Raw genomic sequence first — 18,590 nt, 5'->3', positions numbered from 1 at the left:
TTAGTGTTAAACAGGTGTTGGCGAGGATGCAGACAAGGGGACAAGGGGAGCCCTCTTGCACTGGTGGCGGGAATGTAAAGTGGGGCAGCCATTCTGGAAAACAGCATGGAGGTTCCTCAGAAAGTTAAAAATAGAGCTACCCTCTGACCCAGCAGTTGCACTAGTAGGTATTTACCCAAAGAATACAGAAATACTAATTCAAAGGGACACGGGCACCCCAGTGTTTACAGCAGCATTATCAGCAATAGCCCAAGTATGGAAACAGCCCCAGTGCCCATCGACTGATGTACAACGCATTGTTACCAACCATAAAAAGGAATGCAGTCTTGTCAGTTGCAAGGAAGTGGATGGAGCTAGAGTGCATTACACTAAGCAAAGTAAGTCTGTCGAAGACAAATACCATGTGATTTCACTCACGTGTGGAATTTAAGAAACAAAGTGAAAAGGCAAAGGGTGGGGGAAAAAAGAGAGAGGCAAGCTGAGAAATAGACTCTTAACTATAGAGAACACACCGATTTTGTTTTTTTATTAGTATATTAGCCACCATATAGTCATCAGTAGTTTTTTGATGCAGTGTTCCAAGATTCATTGTTTGCATATAACACACCGCGCTCCATGCAATACGTGCCTGCCTTTTCAAACTCAACACCCAAAACACTGGTGGTTACTAGGAGGGAGGTGAGTGGGAAGGGATGGGGGAAATAGGTGATGGGGATTCTCCGGGGAACTTGTAATGAGCCCCAGCTGTTGTATGAAAGTGTTGAATCACTATATTGTACACCTGAAATTGGTATGATACTATGTCTTAACTGGAATTCGAAAACTTATTTAAAAAAGAAAATGTCGGGGTGCCTGGGTGGCTCAGTGGGTTAAGCCTCTGCCTTCAAGCTCAGGTCATGGTCTCAGCGTCCTGGGATGGAGCCCCGCATCAGGCTCTCTGCTCAGCAGGGAGCCTGCTTCCCCATCTCTCTCTGCCTACTTGTGATCTCTGTCTGTCAAATAAATAAAATCTTTAAAAACAAAAAAAGGAAAGAAAGAAAATCTGTATATACGTATAGTGGAACATTATTCAGTGTTCTTTAAAAATGAAGGATGAACCTGGAGGCCATTATGCTCTGTGAAATTAGCCAGTCACAGAGGGACAAATACTGCCTAATTCCCCTTATGGGAAGTATCCAAAATAGCCTCAGAGTGACAGAGCAGAATGGTGGCTGCCAGGGCTGGGGCAGGAGGAAATGGGGAGTTTGGAATCAGTGGGTGCAGTTTCAGGTATAGAAGAGGAGTAAGTTCTAGAGACCCACTGTACAGCCTTGTGTTAACAATACTGTTGCTCTGTGCACTTAATACCATACAGCTAAAATTTTGTTAGAGAATAAGTGAATAAGCCTCACATATTCTTCTACAATTAAAAAAAAAAGGCTGAAAGTAAACATTTTAAGATTGCAAGGAAAAACAACATGTAATAGCGTAGGTATAAAACCGAGCAGAACTGATGTTATATAAAATCAGGTCACTGAGAGAGAACATGGAAACGACCTCCAAAGTGAGGGAAGAAACCAGATCGCAAACAGGGAGGGGTAAGTTTAAAAAAAAAAAAAAGTAAAAGCAAAAAGAGTGTATCTCACTTTCTCAGCCAGGCCTGTCCTAACCATTCAATTTAATACCAAAAGCACCCAAGATCCCCAACCCATGTGCTCCCCCATATAAGTTAAATATTTGTTAGATTTACTGTTTTGTCTGTTTCTCCTGACAGAATTCTGAGCTCCTTGAGAGCAGGGATCTTTGCTCGTTGATGAAATCCCAAGGGCTTAGAATATTCCTAGCGTATAATTACCACTCAGTTAAAATCTCTGTTGGGTGAATGGCTTATGGATATTCCTGAAGAAGAAACCAGAATAATAAATAGGTAGAACAACAAAAATTAAATTCAAAATATAAAAATTCACTTATTAAATATTGAAAATAAAATTTTGTGCTCTAAAATAAATTGTTCAGGTAGGCAGATTAAAGGGGCTCACTGAGCTATATTAAAATTAATTAAGATTCTATATCTACACATACTTTGGAATTGTCTTTAAATGGAGATTTTTTAAATCTTATCAATATATAGCCATGATAATATGAAAGTTATCTTAAAAAGAATAAAAATCAGATAAGTTTAAAATTTTCCATCCATGAAACTTCACTACAGAAATTCACAGAGCAAGGAGTACAGTTATTGATGAGAAAAATTTGCAGCCCCCAAATTCTATATCCAAACAAATTGGTGTCTTCAAGTGTGAAAATACTAGAAAAACCACCTTACATGCAGGATTTCAGAACTCACTGTACTCTCTTGCCTGTCCAAAGGAAACACCAAAAGCCATTCCCCCGATGAATCACAAATGAAACAGAACAGGAAATCGATAATGGAGAAAACATAGTATAAAAGGGCTATGGTGGTTAATATTTAAATCAATCAAATATATGAATGTAAGCGTAAGTAATTGTTAAAATGCTTTAAAGTATTTTGAAAAAGATCAATAAAATATGGGAGAATATGTATAAGAAAAATGGAAAAATTGAATAACAACTATCTGAATCATATTCCTAATCTAAAATAAAATAGACGAGGGAAGGGGGCCAGTGAACAGGGCAAGGAAAGTTGTGCTATGTTCATAGTTGGGTAATCTGAAAAACAATGGCTAAATATAGTTATCTGATCAACTTAAAAGGCAACTATTTGTACCACTGAAAGCAAGATTTTTCTGTTTCAAATTTCTACCAAAATAAGATCAAGCAAAATACGATTTACATAGCAAAATACCCCAAAAATCCACCAGGAAGCAAAAAAATTGGAAATAATAAAAATAAAATAACAAAAGTACAGCCAAGCATAATAGTCCTAGTGATAGGTGGAAATAGGATAAACTTATGTACCAAAAAGGAAAACTTTCAGATTTGGTAACAAACAGATCCAGCTTACTAAAAGACATACCCAAGAAATGATTCAGAGTTTAAAAAATAAAGGAATAAATATTAATAGAATGTAAAAACCATAACAAGAAAGTCAGTGGTGGTATTTTAATATCATAGAAAGGAGAGTTCAAATTCACACCATTAAATGGAGTCAAAGTAAGATTTTTTTATAAATCAAAGGCACAACTAAAATAAAGATACAATATTCGTATATATTATGAACCAAATAGCATCATATCATATATAAAGAAAACTAAAAGAGAAATACAGAAGGAAATGAAATGAATGCATTGTAGGAAAATTAGTTTTTTATCTATCAGTTGGACAGAGGGACAAAATTAAGTCAGGATTTGAATAATATAGTTTTGTAATAATGCATATGTATTGTTAAAAATAGACCTTATATAGACCTTAATTACATACAATTTTTATTTGTCAATTACACCTCAATAAGGTAGAAAAAATAGAAGTCACATGAATGGATAAACAAAATGTGGTATTATCCACACAATGGAAGATTATGCATCCTTGAGAAGCAGTGAAATTCTGACACATGGTACAGCATGAATGGACCTTGAAAATATGCCAAGTTAAACAAGTCAGAAACAAAAGGACAAATATTTTATCTCACATGAGATATCGAAAAATAGTCAAATTCATAGAGACAGAAAGTAGAATAGAGGTTCCCAGGGTTTGGGGGAAGGAAGTAATGAGGAGTTTGCCTTTAATGAGTACAGAATTTCAGCTTAAGAAGACGAAAAATTTCAGGAGATGAATAATGGTGATGGTTACATGACAATGAGAATGTATTTAATGCCACTAAACTGTACACTTAAAACTGATTAAAATGGCAAAATTTGTGTTTTGTACATTTTACCACAATTTTCTTAGAAAAGAAAAAAAGTTTACAACTCCTTTATGAGATCATTTTTTTTAATAAGTGATAATATTTTATAACACAAAGAAAACAGAAAAGTATAAAATACTCATGTTGCATTCCAGGGCCATAAGCAATAGAGCTAAATTTTAAACAACAAATTTAGAGTCAGTCAGGAAAAGACATACTGTATGATTTCACTCCTGTGTGGAATTTAAGAAATGAAACAGATGAACATGGGAGGGAAAAGAGAGGCAAACCATAAAACAGACTTGTAATGATAGAGAAGAAACTGAGGGTTGATGGAAGGACGATGGGTGGGATGAGCTAACTGGATGATAGGTCTTAGGAGGGCACTTGTGATGAGCACTGGGTGTTTTATCCAAGTGATGGATCACTGAATTCTACTCCTGAAATTAATTAATATTGTACCATATATTAACTAACTAACCCATAAAACTGTGAGAAAATGTTTGGCTTCCCCTGTAAACAATAATTCAGCATCATTTACCATTCAGCATTTCTAAGGGGTCTTTCAAATACTCCACATTTATAAAGTCCATGAAAAGCACTCATGAACTTACGACGAGGATAAGAAGGTAATTTGTTAATATAGACCAATAAACAAATTTTTTCTAATTTTAGCCCAGTGATTAACCTAACTTTTAGGAATTGATACTAAAGTATTGCCACATATGCACAAACACAAGAAACCTATTTAACTTTAATTTATAAATTTGCAGGCATCTAGTTCAATAATAAAAAGACACCTTCAAATATTGTGTGTTTAAATAGACTTGTGTGTTTAAAATCCATGTTATAGAAACACGTTGATAAATGGTTTGTTTTTCCCCCACTCACATTTTTTCCTCTTCAGATTCCTTATTCACCTTTCCGATGTCACCAGTGCCGCTTTGGAAACACCTAACCCGGCTTGTCAGGGCACATCATCTTCAGTCCCATCCAAATTGGGCATACAGACTGTTTTTATTTTTATTTTATGTTTTTAAGATTTTGTTTATCTATTTGAGAGACAGCACAAGCAGAGGAAGAAGGAGACTCCCCACTGAGGGGAAGCCCAGCTAGAGGCTGATCTTAGGACCCTGAGATCACGACCTGAATCGAAGGCAGATACTTAGCGGACTGAGCCACCCAGATGCCCCCACATAGGCCTTTTTGAATCTGTGTGGAATGCTGTCCTGGGGGTTTTACAGCAAGTCACAGATAACTGAGTCACATGATATTAAGGGAGTTAATCTCCTATGTCCTGTGGAGGTAACTTCTGGTCCCCATAATGAAACCACTTCCTGTATCACTTTTTATAGAGCTCTTTAACAGAAGAGACTTGTTTACAAGGACATCTAATACTTGAAATTATAAGCTCATACTTCCCAAGAATACTTTTACATCTGTATTTGACTTTGACTTCCTCTGTGAGGTGGCATCTGAGTGTGTCTCCAGTGAGCATTGATCGAGGTCTTTAAGAGGAAGTCACCTTCACCAACCTTACATTTTGTTCAAGATAGTATTTGGAAGATTGTTTAGTAGTACAAAAAGGGTTTTTTTTCCTGAAAAGGTACTAATTTTATGAGAAGTAATTTCAGATTTAAAGAACAACTTTTGTCACATATTGGAACATGTGCATGCTGCAAAGATTTATGAACAAGAATGTCTATTGAAGCATTATTTTTAAAACAGTAAAAAAGTAAAATGTCCAATGATACTATACGTCCATCTAGCTAAACACCATATATCTGCTAAAATTGTGTTAAAAGAATGTCTGATAACTTAAGGAAATGCTCATAAAATAAGAGATGGAAAAAAACTCTAACAAAATTGTAGGTGCCGATGTGGGGGAAATATGTAGATATTTGTATATTTGCACAAGAAAAGAAAAAACTAGGGGAAAGATCACCATAATAATTTTGATGATTACCCTTGGATTGTGATATTTGGGATAATTTTTATTTTCTTCTTACCTTTTTATCCTTTAAAAATTTCTTCTCAGTGAGACTATGCTAATTCTATAATCAAAAAAAGAGACTTTATTTTTAAAATAAAATGTTTCATGAATTATTACTAGTGTTATTTTAATACATCAAAGGCTCTATTTCTCTTATGTTCTGTGGTGAGTAAAAATGGTATGACCACGATAATGAAAAACAATGGCTAAATATAGTTATTTATTGTCTGTAACACCGCAGTACGAAGTGTTTATCAGTGACAGGCATGTCCCCGTCTTCCATCTAGTTTTGAGCAGATAAAAAGGAGGGACAGAAATAAATGCGAAGACTGAGCCCTGTAACACTCCCTTACTTTACTGACCTCACTCTGGCTCATTCTCATGCAGTGTGCTTTTTTGCTGGTCTATCTGCAGTCTTTCTTCGTGGACCACAACAGCCGAGCTACCACTTTCATTGACCCCCGAATCCCTCTTCAGAACGGCCGTCTTCCCAACCACCTGACCCACCGACAGCACCTGCAGAGGCTTCGGAGCTACAGTGCTGGAGAGGTAAACCCCCGGTCCCCACCCCTCCCCACCCCACCACGTTCACAGTTCCACAGGCCCTGCTCCGTTTTCATGACTGGGACCTAGGGTTGCCTGCTCCCCAAGGGGCTCTGCCATATCCCCACTGGTCGTTAGAAGAATGAGGAGTCAGGGACACCCATTGAACTCCTAGACCCATCTTCAGACTGCCTTCCTTCTGCCTTCCCTTGTGTCCTAACAGTTGCCACGACGAAGACTGTTGTCTAGCTTAAGGGACATGGAAAATGCAGGCTCAGGAGACCTGCACACCAGGCCTGGCCTGTGCTTCCTTAGGCCTGCCAGTCACATGTGAATTCCTAAACGATCCTACAGGATATGACTGATGTTAAACTTTGGGCTCTTCACAGATCCCGGAGAAGACATCAGTACCATAGACATACATGGACTAAAAACTGGGGGAAATCCACTAGGGACACGAATACTCTTTCTCCATCCTACCACATGCTCTTTCCTTTAGTCACTGCCTATGGTCACCTTCCGCTGAATCGTGAAACCGTCCTTCTTAAACATCATGGGCATTGCCTTTCTCAACTGCTATCTCTTTATCCCATACCATTTCCTGGCCTCCCTTCTCAAACCAAAACTCCAAACGTAGCTCTTTTCTACTTCAGGTCCGTTCCTGGAAATACTTTGAGTAAATTCCCTTACTGACGTTTCCCTGGTATCGGTACCATCCTAGAGACCAGCAGAGGATCTCAGGAGGTGTGGCCACTGAGAACACTTTCTCGTAAAACAGCCTGTCGTGTTGGATTACAATGAGGCAAAAAATGAAGTAGTACAGGGTAAAAGAAGTGTGTGTGTGTGTGTGTGTGTGTGTGTGTGCGCGTGCCCACGTGTGCGGCTCCCCACTGCCCCCGGGTCATTCCAGGGAGAACTAGAGTGAATGTCTCAGGAGAAATGGGGAAAGTAACAATCCACCTGGCAGCCTCAGACAGCGAGTGTCAAGGGAAGAGCCTGTTCCTGATGTATTGGTATCAGTTTACTACTCTTTTAGGGGAAGCATCTGTATCCTGACAGGCCTGACTCTTCCCAACTGAGGGCGCTCATGGTATAATGCCAGTGTGAAAAAACGGATTTTTCTTTCCTGGGTCATCTTGGGTTTTGTTTTAGGATACTGCTGAAAACATGTTAATTCTTTTGTTCTGCATATATGTAAAATGTGCACCTGACCACGCAGAGAAAAATATTTTATGCATCCCCCCAGGTTACGTGGGTGTCAGGAGCACAGATAGCAGACAGTCTGCAGCTGCCATGCTCGCAGACAACAAAAAGCAGCGCCCAACTTCCCGGCTCAACAGGCATTGATTGTATCCCTCTCTGGGGGCACTTACAACACTTCAGAGAGTACGGCATTTGTGAGATAATAGTGGATAAATTCAAGATTCTGAATCAACTTGAAATATGCCATTTAGTTTATTTAAAATATCCAAGCTCTTTAGTATTATCAAGGCAATTTCATCGTTACGAGAGATGAACCACATTTGATCAAAGAAGCTGAGTCCTGCAGTCAGGTTCACTGTCAATAAAACAAAAAGGTAGTTTCCTCCTACCTCCTACCTACCTAAGGTAAACCCTCTAAAGGTCTAGATCTCTTTCATTTATAAGAAAGTAACCTGAAAATACAAGTATTAAGACATTTCCGTTGAAATGAGATTCAGGTCATGAGTGCCACTTGCATTACCTGTTCTGAAACACTTATTTAATCTGACTGAAGAGCCCAAGCGCAGTTACACTGAATAGCAACGTTAATGACAGAGTCCCGCCTGCATCAGCCAAGAAAGACTGTAACACTTCACGATGAACGGTGAAAGGGCATACGTGTGCCTCAGCCGTCTGGGTTCTTCCTAATTCATTCACTCTCCCACTGACTCAGTTGATCAGGTTTTTAAACCCCTCCCTTCCCTCCGCACTTCCGCTGGTAGCTTTGCGCTGACATGAGGAGAAACCGAGGAAAGCTGGGAGGCAGAGAATCATTCATCGGGGTAGCATTCCAGAGAAAACAAAGACCCAGCCTCTATGAAAATCAGTACCTGGTTCGTCCTGCTGTGAAAGCCCAGAGCCCAGGGAACGAGACGACGGGAGGATCTTGGTATAAAAACAGGAGGAGGGGGTGGCAGGAAATGTAAATTGTGTTTGCTGTGATACGATTTTGCTCAGCAAACATTGATTAAGTGCGTGGCTTGCTATGAGCACTGTGGAATGCAAAGAAGTATGAGATATGATCCCTGCCTGGGGGATTTTATAGCCTGTGTTTGAAGCCAGGCCAGAAAACACAGAGTTAATTAACAAGAACAATTAGAATATGATTGAGTGCCAAGAGAGATGTTAGGACAAGTGCTACAGAAGTTCAAAAGAGGCCAAGGAAAGGCATCTTTAAAGTTAACGTACTTGACCTAACCCTAGTATCTAGCCAGGTACAAAGGAAGAGGAAGGGCAACCCCACAGAGAGCCCGCGTGAGCAGAGGTGCAGCGGTAGGGTCGGGAAAGGGCAGTAAAGAGACAACGAATATTTCACTGTGACCAGAATACGGTTTCCACTTGGGTTTTGTCTTGGTTTATTAAAAGCTTTGAATGCCATATGGTTGACACTTCCCCATGAGCCCACTGAATGAATTTGAGAGGAGTAACGTGATGGTTTTTGTGGAAAAGTGGCTTTAGAGGAGAAGACTATGGCATTTTGAGGACACTTCTGTAATGTGTGGAATTGTCCCCTGCCATTGCAGGACGTTTTTTCCTGCTCACATCCATTAACTGTCAGGAGAGCCCTCACCTCAGCCGTCACTATGACAACCGAAACCAAAAAAACCCAAAATACCTCTAAGCGTTTCCACATATTCCCATGCGGTCGTACCACTTTAGTTAAGAATTGTATTTTATAGTCAGGCAAACTTAAAAATCAGAAATTCAGGTCACACAGGGAGTTCAAGACCACAGTTCAGATCTAACTCCCAGTCCAGTGTAAACTAGTATTTTAGAAAGCAGACAATGGGGGCCAGGAAGAAGAAAGAGAGGAGTGATCTGCAAGAGAAAGGCCCATTAGAGGCCACTGAAGGTGGCAAAGAGACCCAAGAAGAAGACTGCAGAGGTCAGGAGGTGGGAGGAAGGGGGACCTGGGACCTCAGTCAGCAGATGGAGTCTCAGCCCCGGCTTCGCCACAGAGGAGGTGTGTGTCACTCGTCCTTCCTTTCTTTTCTGGGGCCTCAGTTCCCTCATCTGCAGGGGGCACCGGGGGACTAGATGGCCGGCTCTGTGATTCTCAGTCTGTGAGCCTGGAGACACATTAACTATTATACCAGGTGAGATGAACAGGAGAGCCAGCTGGGGAGGATGGCGGGTTTGCTCTCAGATAAGTTAGATAGTGAGTAGGAAAGCAGTAGCTATCCAATTTGAAATGATAGTTAAGCAGATGGAAATATGAGACTCGGGAATAATCAGTGAACTATTTCCACAATCCGTGGTTTTTCTGTGTCCCATGTCAGGGGCACTGGGGGATTTGCTATAGATGTTTCTTGGGCCACAACCTTAGGAATCAGTATTTTCTGTTTCATCTTCATGAGCCACTCCCTTGAGTGCTGCTCAGCACTGAATGTTTTATCAATTGCTTTTAAAGACAGAATTGAAATCAGCTCCTATATTCAGGATCCTAAATGGTAAAAATTTCCCTCAAACCCCTGTGATAGGTTATTAACAAAGGCACAGTCACATTTCTTTTAGATTTTTTTTACTTCAAATGAAAATTTTTCAGGCATTTTGCTGAAAGCAGTTATCAGGAATATAGTACTTTATGCATAAAAAGATCATGATTTGATGCTTTAGCCTGCACTTTAATACAGCGTCACATTGTCTGCAATATAAAAAAAAAAAAAAAGGCATTAACAAAACAGGCCTAACTCTTCCCATAACGTCCAAATGGCAATGGACACAGATAAATGGAAAGAGCATATTGGGCTATAAATATTGGGTCCGATCTCTCAGTAAGGAAATCACTAAAGATCACATTTGTCTTGTTTATGCAGCAAGTAACAATATAAATTAACAATAAGGAAGGATAACAGGGTACATAATTTTTATTTCTTTTACCACCTTATTTTGGTCACGTTAGAAAGTCATTAGGAACTGGAAGGGTACACACAAAAAAGGATAATAGTAATTGCCTCAGGGAAGGGCAGGGATCTGGTAGAGAAGAGAAACTGACTTTTCACTTTGAAACGAGAGGTCACTCTGGGTCATTCTTTGCAGTGAACTTTTTTTGATGGTAGAAGTTATTCCAGTGGCTCTGATGACAGAGAGAAGTCATCATTCAGGAAGCTTGCCTTTGGGGAAGGTAACTTCTGTACCACTTCTAAAAATTGGGAATTTTCCTCTTGATTCCATGTAACCTGTACGTGGTTATAGTTTATATATATATATATATTATATATATATATATTTTTATATATATATTTTTTTATATTTATATATAATATATATATTATTTTTATATATATTATATATATTATATATATTTATATATATATAAATATATATTATATATTTATTATATATATATAATATATATATATTACATATTTATATATATTATATATATATATATAGTTTACTGGAAGTTTATAAAATTTAGACACTTACAAAAATAAAGTTTTGAATCAACAGTAAGTAAAGAGTGTAGAAAACACAGACACAGATGGGAAAGAAGTTGAAAGGAGAGTATAATATCCCATCTGGAGACGCTTCTGGTCTACACAGAAATTAAAAAATTGAATCATGTTGTCTGTGGTTCTGAATCCTGCTTTACCAGTACAATACCCTGGAGACGGTTCCCATGCCATTAAAATTCTTCTGTATTTTAATCGTATGAATCTACTGTAATTTAGCTCAAGCCTTCCTTTGTAATTATGTTTATTATTCACTTTCACTATTATAAATATGTTGAATGACTCAAGCATAGATCTCTCTCTTGTTTCCTTAAGATAATTCTGAAAACTCTGTTAATGATCTACTTTTAGAATACAAAAGGAATCCAGAGATGAGTGCAAATGCATCACTTGGGCTTTTCCTCTGAACTCACGGTTTTATCATGAGGTCTCCAGCATTTTCAAAGAGAACATTAGCTGATTATTACCCAAACTCAGTCTAAAACGTGCAATTTCAATCAGGGCTTTAAAAAACCACCAGTTTACATTTTTAAATTGTAACACAGAAGAGAAGCTTGTTTACCAGTTACTGAAAACTCTTTTCTGAGCATATCTTTTTTTTTCTAGAGAGCTAAATGTTTGAAGTTTTCACATTTGCAATTATGATTAAAGCTATCTCAACATCACAAGGAAAAGAAATCTTTAAATTAGTTCCTACTGCAAACTTGGTTTTAGCCAGTCATAGAATAGTCATAGCATGTCTGGGGAGAGGTGGGCCCTTGTGCAAGGGCAGGGGTGTCCCTTCTTTGTCTCTCTGTCTCACACACACACACACCTGTGAGAAACTCAGTAACACAAAAAGTGTCAAATGCACTTCAGTGAGTCATATAATTTTGGTTTTAAATGGAAAATCCATTTTTCTAGTCATTTTCAGTAGTTAGGAAAACAAATGTTAGCATCATGTTTGCAGTGAGATCCAAATCAGGTCACTCAGCTGATACCAAACATTCCTCAGGATGGACCATTTAGTACTACTTTAGGGGTACAAGGATCCTAGCACATAGTAAACTCTAGACCGATGTCAAAGTCTTTCCCAGCCCTGCTTGAAATTATCTCCATCTCTGTAAATTCCTGGCTCCCGGTTGGACACACCTGTTTCTAGTTAACCCTCCCATCCATCCTCATCTGTAGGCCCTCTGCTACCTCCTTTACCCTCAGCAGGTGTCTCTCATGGTTCAGGTACCCCATGAGCCCTACCTTCCCCCTGTGTTGTTTCCTCCATCTCACTCCTAGTTTGCCTGAAGCTTATTCATCAGTCAGTCATCCACCTGCAGGGTAGCTGGCCCTCATCTGGTTTCTGAAGTTTTTCCATCGGGCTTAATTTTGCCAGTGAGCAGGCGACTTCAGAAGTAGACACTGAGTTTCCCTAAAACGTATCTGTAACATATGAATTCCCTATGGCAGCCAGGAATAGAAGTGAGCTGCTCCTGTTTCAGACTGCCCTTTATTTCAGGGCAAGTCACCAACAAGGAGACACTTAGGCTCAGGGTGGGACAGCAGGCGTCACCTGAGTTCAGAATACAGCCTTCCTGAGATCTGTTATCAGACCTGCTTCCTCGGTTCTGTAATACATCGTTTAGATAATCTTCAACTGAGTGGTCTTTGAGAGTCCTGTCTGCAGCATCCAAAAGATTTCAAACACACATTCAAGCAGACTGATGTAACTTCTTCCAAGGAAAAGAGACCTATCATTTCAGTCCCAGAAAGGCTTTACATATGTATTAATTCAAGGAGAAAGAAATGTAGAGACTCCACGCTGCCTATTTTAATAATCAGCAAACCTTTCTTTCATCACCTTGCACTGTAACCATGTAAATGGGACTGCAAAGTGCTGCTGCAGAAGTACTAGCTTCTAAGTCTTGGTGGCTGGCTACAGGAGCAGTACAGAGCTGAGAGCTAATGGCATCGAAGTGAGGAGTCCACCTCAGTGGCCCAAGGAATCTATTTCCTTGTCCACTGAGTAAGCAGTGGGCAAGGAGAAGGGCCAGGAGAGAAAGGATGGATGGATCTCCATGGCTACTACTTCAAGAAGAGCAATTCAGGGGCACCTGGGTGGCTCAGTGGGTTAAGCCTCTGCCTTCAGCTCAGGTCATGGGATCGATCCCTGCATCAGTCTCTCTGCTCAGCGGGGAGCCTGCTTCCCCCTCTCTCTCTCTGCCTCCTGCTCTGCCTACTCATAATCTCTCTCTCTGTCAAATAAATAAATAAAATCTTTAAAAAAAAAAAAAGGCAATTCAAAGACTGCCATATACAGACAGAGCTGCTAGCACATCTTGCAAAGAAAGGATGTTACCCATCTCAGTGTGGAAGGAGGACCCAAACAAAAACCAGCAATTACCATGTCTTTAATGAGTAAGCCCTAAGTAATCTGTCTTATTTGTCATCTGCAATATGATATGCGGATTAGCCTGAAAGTCCCCTTTTTGAACTTCGTAGCACAGGATCTCAATAACGCTCCTGAATTCTGTGGAAGTGAATTGTGCACCACCCTCAGAGGGAGAATTTTCTTTCCTTATTTGTCCAGATGGTTGTGCACTTTTTAAGTAATATCACAAAGTATAATTGTCAATGTAATTCCGAATGTTTGCAAAGCCTATTTTGGCATACTTTGCGAAACACCAGCGAACGAGTCATACTCTACAGCAAACCCCATATATCTGGTGAATGTTCTCCAATGGGGAAAATCTATAGGGCCTCTGTTTAAATAGCTTACTCTGCAGGGTCCTTTAAGGAACAGAAGTACATGGAATCATGGTAGGAAGCTCACTGCCATGCTCTAGAACTTAGGGGGTTTGTTAAAACTTAAAATTGAGCTAAATTAATCATCACAAATATCAGTTTTAAGCTAAGCAAATTTTATATTTCAGGAAATTATATAAAAATGCACATCCAAAACCATGGTATTGGACGCAGGATAACAGCAGGAGAGGCGTCAAACAGATGCTTTGCGGTCAAGCATTAGTTGCTACCGTGGTTCTGCCTCTTACAGTTTAAAATGTTGTAAAAACTAAATTTATCCAGTTCTCAGTTTCTCTGTTTGGGATCTGGGGTTAATAGTGCTTGTCTTTCAGAATCTTGAGAGAATGAGAGCATACTATGTGAAGAGTAGCCAGCACGGTGAATGGATTGATAAGCACCCAGCAAAGAATGACCATCTGAGAGTGATCCGTGCTGTGAAAAAGAGCAGGTCCATTTCACACTGAGTTCTGAAGTGCGGTGCTAACTCTGAGAAATGGAAGTCATAAACTTAATCTTTACTGAGAGTATTCATGTAGAATTTGTCTCTTCGATCTATTTTTTTAATTTAATTTTCTTTTTTCAGTGTTCCAAGATTCATTGTTTATGCACCACACCCAGTGCTCCATGCAATACATGCCCTCCTCAATACCCACCACCAGGCTTACCCCTCTCCTCACCCCCCTCCCCACCAAAACCCTTTAAGAAACATTTTTCTTCATCAGTACATTGAAGAGACTTATTTCCAGGACTGGAAGAAATGAGTTTCTTCAATGCATTGATGAAGAGAAATGTTTCTTAGTTGATACAGTATATTAATTTGGATAACATTGATAACATTTGGCACATTCACTTTCTTAAAAACCATCAACCATCCTACTTAGTCTTTTTTTTTTTTAACTTGCTCATTTCTATTCACTTTCAGGACTGTAACTTCATTTCTTTCTTAACTTAGGCGATATCAGGATCTTTTACCCCTCATATTGAAAAATTAGTATCAAAAAACCATCTGAAAGTGATAAGATTTCCAATGCTAACAATTTTATTTTGAAATTAGGCTTCAGAAGTCTCTAGAAACAGAGGAGCCTCTTTACTGGCCAGGCCAGGACACAGCCTAGTAGCTGCTATTCGAAGCCAACACCAACATGAGTCATTGCCACTAGGTACGTATCATGCTTTGGGGACCCCGGATACCCAACTCTTAGCCTTTTTTTTTCTTGTCATGAATCTTTTAATATTTAGGATTCTGTGTTCTATTATTTCCTCCCCTATGGTGTAACCTACCCCTGCCCTTTACTTCCATCCCCCTTGTGCCCCTTTTTCCTTTCCCTTCGCTCCTCAATTTGACCTGCCATCTTCCCTGTTTCTCTTCTGCTCTCTTCCAGACCCTCATCCCCCTCTTCTGTATTCCAGTCAGTGATTTGTTAGCCGAGTCCAGGAGAGCATAGTTTAAATGAGGTGATAGGACCTGTTGCTCTTAGGTGCACTTTTTGATTGAGAACTCCCTTGTCTTGTGTATGGGGATAAGTCAGCACAGTCTTCATTCCTCACCTCAGTTACCTCCTGAGGTACATCCTACTGGTTTCTTTTTTTTTTATTTTTTTAAAGATTTTATTTATTTATTTGACAGATAGAGATCACAAGTAGGCAGAGAGGCAGGCGGGGGGGGGGGAGGAACCAGGCTCTCTGCTGAGCAGAGAGCCCGATGTGGGGCTCGATCCCAGGACCCTGGGATCATGACCTGAGCTGAAGGCAGAGGCTTTAACCCACTGAGCCACCCAGGCGCCCCCATCCTACTGGTTTCAAGAGAAGTGAGGTGAGAGAGCCCCAGTGGACTTGGGTATTTTCATTATCACTACTGGGAAATCAACCTTGGCCACAGGTTGTCAAAAAAGGTGCTCAAAAAAGGGTTTCTTTGAATTCATGTAGAATTTTTTGCCATAATAACTATAATAACTGACCAAGAGAAGTCAGAAGGAAGAGAGTACAACTCTCCTCATGGAAGAGCTACTTTATTTTCCTTCACCTGTTCACACAGGGATGAGTTAACATGCACTTAAGTTCCTGGAATATTAAGGATGATTAACTTAGATCTGGTTCCCTTTTGGTTTGCTCTTTTAAAAATGATAGTGCTATTATGTCACAGAAAACAACCCGCAAGAGCTTACATTTTTTGATGAGTATGCCACCTGCCCTTCAAACTCCCGGGTTAATCCTGGTATCAAGCAGCCATTTTTCCAACCATTAGAGAAATTACCTCTGGGCTGAAGACTCAACCACAACTCGCCCTTCTGTCTGTTTCAGCATATAATGACAAGATTGTGGCCTTTCTTCGCCAACCAAACATTTTTGAAATGCTGCAAGAGCGTCAGCCAAGCCTGGCGAGAAACCACGCACTCAGGTAGGGGCTTGTCCCTCATCCTCTAGCTCTAGGTCTCTCCAGCTGGTCTTCCAGGTGGGACAGCACCTCTGTGGGGAGAGAACAGAAGCCTACCATGTGTTTTGTTCGTGTATTTAATTATGTCTTGAATACTGAAAATGAAGGATCCGGGGGTTCTAATATTCTCTGCAGTGTCACGATCGGAGCTAGCCATGTTTCCGGGTCACATACTATTCATACAATGCGAATATGATTTCCATTGATTTGGAGGGAGGCACAGGAAAAGTAAAATAGCTTTCAAGAAAGAATTACTTATGTAAAGCACCATATAAAATTTTTATTCAACTGTAATTAACATAGTAACTAATGTTATGTTAGTTTCAGGTGTACAATATAGTGATTCAGCAGTTCTGTGCATTACTCAGTGTTCATCGTGGTCACTGTACCCTTACCCCCCCTTCACTTATTTCACCCATTTCCCCACCCGCCTCCCCTCGTGTAACTATCAGTTTGTTCTCTGTTGTTAAGGGTCTGTTTTTTCTTTGTCTCTGTTTTGCCTCGTTTATTTGTTTTGTTTCTTAAATTCTACATATGAGTGAGACCCTATGGTATTTTTCTCTGACTAACCTATTTTACTTAGCATTATACCGTTTAAATCCATCCATGTTGTTGCACATGGCAAAATCTCATTCTTTTTATGACTGAGTAATATTCCATTGCATATATGTACCACATCTTTATCCATTCACCTGTGGATGGACACTTGGATAGCCATCCACAAGCCATGAACACAGGGGTGCATATATCTTTTTGAACTAGTGTTTTCAATTTGGGGGGTGAATACCCTCTATTGGAATTATTAGAATATGCAGTAATTCTATTTTTAATTTTTTTAGGAAACTCCATACTCTTTTCCACAGTAGCGCACCAGCTTGCATTCCCAGTAACACTGCTTGTGGGTTCCTTTTTCTCTGTATCTTTGCCAGCATTTGTTGTTTCTTGTGTTTTTGATTTTAGCCATTTTGACAGGTGTGAGGGGATACCTCATTGTGGTTTGGTTTGCATTTTCCTGACGATGAGTGATGTTGAGCATCTTTTCATGTGTCTGTTGGCCATCTGTTTGTCTTCTTTAGAAAAATATCTATTCATGTCCCCTTTCCACTTTTAATTGGATTATTTAGGGGGGTTTTGGTGTTGAGTTGCATAAGTTCTTTAAATATTTTGGATGTTAACCCCTTTATTGGTTATATCACTTGCAAATATCTTCTCTCATTCACTACATTATCTTTTGTTGTTGGTTTCCTTCACTTGCAAAGGCTTTTTATTTTGGCATAGTCCCAAAAGTTTATTTTTGCTTTTGTTTCCTTTGCCAAAGGAGACATATCTATAAAGATGCTTCTACAGCCAATGTCAGAGCAATTACTGCCTATGTTCTCTTCTAGGAATTTTATGGTTTTAGGTCTCACATTTAGGTCTTTAATCTGTTTTAAATGTTTATCTTTAAAATATCACAGTTAGTAGTAAACCAACTATTAGATGAACATATTCAAAAATACACCAACAAGCAAACCAGAAGTATCAGAAGTATCCTGTATTCTAACTACTTATATCTTAATATCCATTAGTGTCATTGTTGCATGAGTGTCTCTGAGACTGAATCCGCTTCATTTGGAAAGGACAGCCACTCAAGGTGATAACAAAGAGAACATATCCTCTGAACTTAGATCCCACTTTCTTTGCAAGATACTCAGGTATCTCTGCTTCAGCTGACTACATAACATTTGGAAGCTGGCTGTACATGATGGTGAAGTGTTTTCTCTTGGAGTTTGAATTCTTGCTCCATCTCTTAGAGACCATCGATCTGGGCCTGTGATTCAGCCCATAGATACCCTTGGTCTCTTCAGATACAGAGTTATCATGTGGGTATTGTGGAGATGCTTTTATGAGCATGTGTATCAGAGAAGGTGGGCATGAGGGCAGTCACTCTCTACCTCTGACTTGTCATCTCCCATTTGGTGGTCTTTTGCATCTAGCTGACAACTGGAGTACTCTGATTTGACTTCCTCAGTGAATCACCAACACTGGAAAATAGCCTCTGATATTCAAATTCCTATTACTCCTTTGATATTCAAATTCCTATTACTCCTGCCTGGGTGGATCATTCACTGTTCTCCCCACACACACCCACACACCCTCACAGACACCTCTTTTCCCTGCTTTTTACTCCGTGTGAATTAGAATCACTATCTTTCCCGTTGCGGGATCTCCACTCTTCCCTCTTTCCCTGTCTGCACACCCAAACATCTGCCTCTCACTTTCTCTCTTCCAGCCTTTCTTTTTTCTTTTTTTTTCTTCCCTATCATGGCTTGTGTTTGGGTGCTTAACATTTCTCTCCTG

General features: G+C 39.6%; 1 protein-coding gene across 4 annotated transcripts in view; it reads left to right on the top strand.

Moving 5' to 3' along the window:
- The window catches only part of HECW1 (HECT, C2 and WW domain containing E3 ubiquitin protein ligase 1), a 466,123-nt gene that overhangs the window by 385,933 nt on the left and 61,600 nt on the right, over positions 1 to 18,590 (top strand). For all 4 annotated transcript variants that reach the window (XM_046021545.1, XM_046021547.1, XM_046021544.1 and 1 more), the window contains 3 exons: positions 6,213 to 6,347; positions 14,871 to 14,976; positions 16,118 to 16,214. In XM_046021545.1, coding sequence (XP_045877501.1) covers positions 6,213 to 6,347; positions 14,871 to 14,976; positions 16,118 to 16,214 — 338 coding nt within the window. The remainder of the gene's footprint in view (positions 1 to 6,212; positions 6,348 to 14,870; positions 14,977 to 16,117; positions 16,215 to 18,590) is intronic.

Source organism: Meles meles, chromosome 10 (genome assembly GCF_922984935.1).
Source record: "Meles meles chromosome 10, mMelMel3.1 paternal haplotype, whole genome shotgun sequence".
Taxonomy (NCBI): Eukaryota; Metazoa; Chordata; class Mammalia; order Carnivora; family Mustelidae; genus Meles; species Meles meles.
Note: the sequence above shows the minus strand (reverse complement) of the source record. Positions and strands in the feature narration are given on the sequence as shown.